The 7,500-nt window shown below is 43.6% G+C and overlaps 1 protein-coding gene across 3 annotated transcripts in view; it reads left to right on the top strand.

Moving 5' to 3' along the window:
• The window catches only part of jarid2b (jumonji and AT-rich interaction domain containing 2b), a 225,897-nt gene that overhangs the window by 200,920 nt on the left and 17,477 nt on the right, over window positions 1-7,500 (top strand). For all 3 annotated transcript variants that reach the window (XM_061966900.2, XM_061966898.2, XM_061966899.2), the window contains one exon: window positions 2,724-4,098. In XM_061966900.2, the coding sequence (XP_061822884.1) occupies window positions 2,724-4,098 (1,375 nt within the window). The remainder of the gene's footprint in view (window positions 1-2,723; window positions 4,099-7,500) is intronic.

Below are 7,500 nucleotides of genomic sequence, written 5' to 3'. Positions count from 1 at the left end.
GGTATAATCCACCTAACCTTATTCCTGTCCACACACACAAAATGTCATCGTTTAAGCTTTGGTTTAAGACCCCCTCCTCCCTCCGTCCACGGGCGCAATGCGCCTCGTAAGCATGCGCGTAAAATGGCAGACACGTTTATATTACGTCATAGTCACCTTTGACCTGGAAGTGTATATAAACATTCACTCGACATACATGGCAGACAATAACTGATAGTCTGGTTTGCCAGTCCAAATGCATTCGCTGTTTTCCGAAGTCTTCCCTCGTCGGCCGAGTAATACAAAGTACACGCTACCTTTTTTATCACATCCACGGGAGCCCGCATTCTCCTTGTCTCCCCTTCGACAAATGGACAAAGTTTTTCGCTAAGTAGAATCACAGTTGACCTGGACATTCGAAAGTTCTCTTGCCGTTCCTCTGGCACAACACACTCATTGACAAACATATGCCACCAGGCTGCCGTTCTTCCAGGGCTTATCCAAAACCGTCGCTCAGCATTGTTATGTTGCCGTCTGAGATGTGGTGTATCCGAAATAGCGCCAATCGCGCTTTTACTTCTATTAAGGTATTCATGTGTGATTTCTACAAGCGCCTGTACATGTAGAAGCAGGAGAAACACTGGCATGTCTGGGTGAAACGCCTCCATCTTTCTAGTGTTTACCTCTGAGTGGAAACCGGTTGTTATGAAGCTGGCTGTGGCGCGTCGTTTCTGACGTCACTTTCTCTCCGAACTCAGTTTATAAATGATCAATGAGTCCACACCGAGCTAAGAGCCGGAGATTCAAAAAATAGACTGCGCACTTATCCTTGTAAAAAAAATTCCCAAGGAGGGGAACCTTAAACGATGGGTTAGTGTGGCTGACATGGGTTATTTGTTTAAGGAGTTATCCGGCTTAATATAGACAGGGCTTTAGAAGCATAGTTGTTTTTGAATCTGCAAACAACTTGTGCCACCGAGCGGGTCAATAAAGTTCTATTTTCATACAAAAGGCACACTGGATTATAGGGCGCAATAAAGGGGTCATTTTATGATTATTTTTTTCTACACTTAAAACACTTCCTTGTGGTCTACACAACATATAATGGTGGTTATTTGGTCAAAATGTTGCATAGATTGTTTTACAGACCGTCTTCAAGCCACTTTCTGATCGTCTCTTCAGGATGCATCGTTTTGTGGACGGTCTTATTTATGTGGTTCCATTTCTTCTCCCCTTCATTCTTTTATTTTTTAGCGCTTCCGTAGCGAGTCTACTGACTTTAAGACTTTAAACTATAACTGTACGCTACTTTATATACTGTACCATACCATACCAACTTTATTTATAAATCCCTTTAAAAACAACCACAGTTGAAAAACAAAGGGCTGTACACCACAAAAAAATACAGGCAAAGGACAGACTAAAATATAACATTTAAAACAGAGGTAAAAAACCACACAGTATATATAAAGTGTATATACACAGTATATGTAAAGTATATATATATATATATATATATATATATATATATATATGCACATAGAAAAAGCAAATAAAATTATCTTTAGAACAGTTTGTTGGTTTAAAAGGCAGTTAAAAAAGTTTAAAACAGTTTAAACAGTTCAAAGTCTCATACTGAGTAAAAATGGGTTTTAAGAAGGGTCTTAAAAGTAGCCAAAGGAGGGGCCTGTCTTACATGGACAGGGAGGTCATTCCAGAGTTTGGGACCCGCAACAGAGAAGGCCCTGTCCCCTCTAAGCTTGAGCTTTGATTTCGGTACCTTCAGGAGCAGCTGACCAGCTGACCTGAGGGACCGGGTGGGGGTGGGGCAAGACCATGTAAGGATTTAAAAACCAATAAAATTATTTTAAAATGGACTCTAAATAGCTGTTGCCATATTAGAACTGGCAACAGCGGTGAAAAAGAAGGAGCTTATTGATTACATCGTCGGACTACAATAATAATAATAATAATAACAATGGATTAGATTTTATATCGCGCTTTTCTATTATTAGATACTCAAAGCGCTCACAAAGAAGTGGGAACCCATCATTTATTCACACCTGGTGGTGGTAAGCTACATTTGTATGGCATACCCACGCATTTTCTGATATGCCCCCCCCCCCCCCAGGAAGAAGAAAATATTGCGCCCCCATCCGCTCTCCATTGTGACTATAAATAGTTTAATTGTATACTAATTGACAACTGACATTATTTAATCAAAAGGCCTTTAAAGTGTTAAAAAATAAATCAGAATGTTTTTATGCCCAGCTGTTTGGCTTTGTGGTTTTGTTTATGTTGTTTGTTAGACTCTACCTGCATTGTCATGTTGAACAGTCAAAGGTTGGGTTTTCTGTAAGATTTCACAGGTCACAAGTAAATGTTACAGCGCTGGTCTCACTACCGCAAAAGCATTGTGGATTGCGTATGTAAACACTAGAATGGGCGTCTTCGCAAGAGCAAGCTTTTGCAAAATGTAAATTCTTCACTCTCTTTCTTGTTAAAGGGAAGATCAGTAAATATTATATCAGCCTGACAGAAAATGTGTCCTCCTTCATTGATTACCAGCATTTATTTAAGTAGAAAAATCATAGATAACAAAAAGCGTGAAGTTTTTGGAGTAATTTGGTGTTTGAATTGTTGTTTTTAATTGGACTTTGGCTCATGATTGATCAATTTTGTCTAGCAACAAGCTTCGGTATACACCAGCCATCTAACGCTTGTCTTCTTGTACATGACGTCAGGTCTCCAGAGTGAACGGGATCACCAGGCTGAGCGCCATGCAAGCTGCCAGCGGCACCAAGAGGGGTCGCGACTTCCGCCTGCCGTCCAAAACTGTGAAGAAGTACACAGCCACCGTATCCAAAGGTCACGTCACCTACACCAAAGCCAAGCAGAGAGAACTGGGCAAGAAAACCAAACTCAGCAGCAGCAGCAGCAAACACAACAACGCCTCGGCGTCAGCGAACAATCACAATCAGCACAGCCAGCCAGCAGCCAGCAACGGGCTGACCCACTCAGGAAAAGCAGCGGCGTCATCGTCAGCCTATCACAGCAATGCAAAAACACGCAAACAGGTGCTACTATCATCCAACGGGCTGCACAGGGGCGCACGCCTCAACGGCAGGCTAAACGGGCAACGGCATAACACCGCGGCCAAGGAGGACTGCCAGAGACGATGCTTGCAGGACGACTTCCAAGGGCGAGAGGGGCTGCGGAATTCCAAGCGGCGTCTGGAGGTGGTCCTTCACCAGGTCGGTGAGCAAAAGCCTAAAACTGCAGAGCCCAAGAAGGCCAAGCTTCAGGGCACACCCCTAGAGACCCGCAGCAGCAAAAAGGCAGCTGCCCCCATGCAGATCGCCACCACTCCGCTTTCTAACGGACATGTTTTTGAACCGCCTCCTCCTCCCGAAACGTCCCCACCCGCATTACCGTCCTCAACGCCCCTCGCTCAACAATCTTCTTCCACACCAGCAGCCACCGCCGTAGAGTCAACGAACCAGCGGCCCAAGCGAGCATCGGCCGGCAAGCTGATGTTGATCCGCCAAGCACAGCAGCAACTGAGCAGGTCTCGCGGCGCTGCCTCTTCCTCGCCGTCGTCGGGCCACAATCACTCCCACAGCCCTGGTCGCGCAGCCACTACCTCAGACCCCCGGCAAAACTCCGCCTCCTCCCCGCTTGCAGGCAACCCCGGACAGCTCAGGCCGGCGGCGCCGCGGCCGGCCGACCGCGACAAGGAGTGGGAGCGTGAGAAGGAGCTGGCGCGGCAAAAGGAGCGCGAGCAGGAGAAGGAGTGTGAGCGACAGCGGAGCAGGCCCGACGGCTGGGGGGCACTGGGCGAGGTGCCCGTCTTTTTGCCGGTGCCGCGCGAGTTCCAGGACCCGCTGGTGTATTTGGACACCGTGCGGGAGCAGGCCGAGGATGCCGGCATGTGCCGCGTGGTGCCGCCGGCTGACTGGCGGCCTGAGTGCAAGCTGAGCGAGGAAATGCGCTTTGTGACCACAGTGCAGAGGGTTCACATGCTGGGGCGGCGCTGGGGGCCCAACGTGCAGCGCCTGGCCTGCATCCGAAAGCACCTAAAATCTCAGGGCATTACCATGGACGACACGCCTGTCATTGGTAAGACACACACACACACACACACACACACAAACACACACACAGGAATACACATTGATCTACTAATGTGCACAATAATGAAACTATTGTATTTTCCTGACCGTAGAGCACACCGGCATTTGAGCCGCACCAACCAAATTTTCGAAGAAGTATACATATACATATGTGTATATGTAACATATGTGTATATGTATACATATACATATGTGTATATGTGTGTATATATATATTTATATGTATACATATACATATGTGTATATGTATACATATACATATGTGTTTATATATATATATATATATATATATATATATATATATATATATATATATATACAGGTAAAAGCCAGTAAATTAGAATATTTTGAAAAACTTGATTTATTTCAGTAATTGCATTCAAAAGGTGTAACTTGTACATTATATTTATTCATTGCACACAGACTGATGCATTCAAATGTTTATTTCATTTAATTTTGATGATTTGAAGTGGCAACAAATGAAAATCCAAAATTCCGTGTGTCACAAAATTAGAATATTGTGTAAGGGTTGAATTTTGAAGACACCTGGTGCCACAAACTAATCAGCTGATTAACTCAAAACACCTGCAAAGGGCTTTAAATGGTCTCTCAGTCCAGTTCTGAAGCCTACACAAACATGGGGAAGACTTCAGATTTGACAGCTGTCCAAAAGGCAACCATCTACACATTGCACAAGGAGGGAAAGACACAAAAGGTTATTGCTGAAGAGGCTGGCTGTTCTCAGAGCTCTGTGTCCAAACACATTAATGGAGAGGCAAAGGGAAGGAAAAACTGTGGTCAGAAAAAGTGTACAAGCGATAGGGATCACCGCGCCCTGGTCAAGATTGTGAAAAAAAACCCATTCAAAAATGTGGGGGAGATTCAGAAGGAGTGGACAGCTGCTGGAGTCAGTGCTTCAAGATCCACCACCAAGAGACGCTTGAAAGACATGGGTTTCAACTGCCGCATACCTCGTGTCAAGCCACTGTTGACCAAGAAACAGCGCGCAAAGCGTCTCACCTGGGCTAAGGAAAAAAAGAGCTGGACTGCTGCTGAGTGGTCCAAAGTCATGTTTTCTGACGAAAGCAAATTTTGCATTTCCTTTGGAAATCGAGGTCCCAGAGTCTGGAGGAAGACAGGAGAGGCACAGGATCCACGTTGCCTGAAGTCTAGTGTAAAGTTTCCACCATCAGTGATGGTTTGGGGTGCCATGTCATCTGCTGGTGTCGGTCCACTCTGTTTCCTGAGATCCAGGGTCAACGCAGCCGTCTACCAGCAAGTTTTAGAACACTTCATGCTATAATGTACAAGTTACACCTTTTGAATGCAATTACTGAAATAAATCAAGTTTTTCAAAATATTCTAATTTACTGGCTTTTACCTGTATATATGTATACATATACATATACATATGTGTATATGTATACATATACATATGTGTGTATGTATATATATATATATATATATATATATATATATAAATATATATACATACTGTATACATATGTATGTGTGTGTGTGTGTATATATATATATATATATATATATATATATATACTATACAGGTGTATATATACTATATACCGTATTTTTCGGAGTATAAGTACCTCCGGAGTATACCGTATTTTCCGCACTATAAGGCGCACCGGATTATTAGCCGCACCTTCAATGAATTACATATTTCATAACTTTGTCCACCAATAAGCCGCCCCGGATTATAAACCGCGCCTACGCTGCGCTAAAGGGAATGTCAAAAAAACAGTCAGATAGTTCAGTCAAACTTTAATAATATATTGAAAACCAGCGTTCTAACAACTCTGTCCCAAAATGTACGCAAATGTGCAATCACAAACATAGTAAAATTCAAAATGGTGTAGAGCAATAGCAACATAATGTTGCTCGAACGTTAATGTCACAACACACAAAATAAACATAGCGCTCACCTTCTGAAGTTATTCTTCATTCGTAAATCCTTCGAATTTTTCGTCTTCGGTGTCCGAATTGAAAAGTTGCGCAAGCGTGGTATCCAAAATGGCCGGTTCCGTCTCGTCGAAGTCATCGGAGTCAGTGTCGCTGTTGTTCTGTGAATCCTGCCTTCCGGAAAGCTCGGACCACAGTTGTGACCGAAATATCTGCCCAGGCATTTACGATCCACTGGCAAATGTTGGCGTATGTCGTCCGGCGCTGTCTGCCCGTCTTAGTGAAGGTGTGTTCGCCTTCGGAGCTGTGTGAAAAAAGCCACCCGGCCTCTTCGCGTAAACTTCCCTTAACCACTCGCTCATCTTTTCTTCATCCATCCATCCCTTCGAGTTAGCTTTTATGATGACGCCGGCTGGAAAGGTCTCTTTTGGCAAGGTCTTCCTTTTGAATATCACCATGGGTGGAAGTTAGCATGGCAAGCTAGAACCACAGTGAAGGATGACTTCTCATTCCCTGTGGTGCGAATATTCACCGTACGTGCTCCCGTTCCACAGTGCGGTTCACAGGAAAGTTGCTGTGAAATACGGTAGTAATCCGTGTGCGGATGGAGAGATTGCGTCTTTTTATGAACCGGATCCTTGTCGCTTTGTAGGAGCCATTTTGTGGTATTTACAGATGTAAACAGGAAATGAAACGTACGGTGATATCCGCGCGTTTTTTCTTCTTCTTCCGGGGGCGGGTAGAAGAAGAAGCGCTTCCTGTTCTATGGGGGCGGGTGCTTTCCTTGGCGGTTGCTTGCGTAGAAGAAGAAGCGCTTCCTGTTCTACCGGGAAAAAAGATGGCGGCTGTTTACCGAAGTTGCGAGATCGAAACTTTATGAAAATGAATCGTAATAAAGCGCACCGGTTTATAAGGCGCACTGTCAGCTTTTGAGAACATTTGTGGTTTTTAGGTGCGCCTTATAGTGCGGAAAATACGGTAAGTCGCACCGGCTGAAAATGCATAATAAAGAAGGAAACAAAGTCGCACTGGAGTATAAGTCACATTTTTTGGGGAAATGTATTTGATAAAACCCAACACCAAGAATAGACATTTGAAAGACAATTTAAAGTAAATAAAGAATAGTGAACAACAGGCTGAATAAGTGTACGTTATATGACTCATAAATAACCAACTGAGAATGTGCCTGGTATGTTAATGTAACATATTATGGTAAAAGTCATTCAAATAACTATAACATATAGAACATGCTATACGTTTACTAAACAATCTGTCACTCCTATTCGCTAAATCCGATGAAATCTTATACGTCTAGTCTCTTACGTGAATGAGCTAAATAATATTATTTGATATTTTACGGTAATGTGTTAATAATATCACACATAAGTCGCTCCTGAGTATAAGTCGCACCCCCAAACTATGAAAAAAACGGCCAAACTATAAAAAAAACTACGACTTATAGTCCGAA

This window comes from Nerophis lumbriciformis, linkage group LG11, assembly GCF_033978685.3.
Source record: "Nerophis lumbriciformis linkage group LG11, RoL_Nlum_v2.1, whole genome shotgun sequence".
Lineage (NCBI taxonomy): Eukaryota > Metazoa > Chordata > Actinopteri > Syngnathiformes > Syngnathidae > Nerophis > Nerophis lumbriciformis.
Note: the sequence above shows the minus strand (reverse complement) of the source record. Positions and strands in the feature narration are given on the sequence as shown.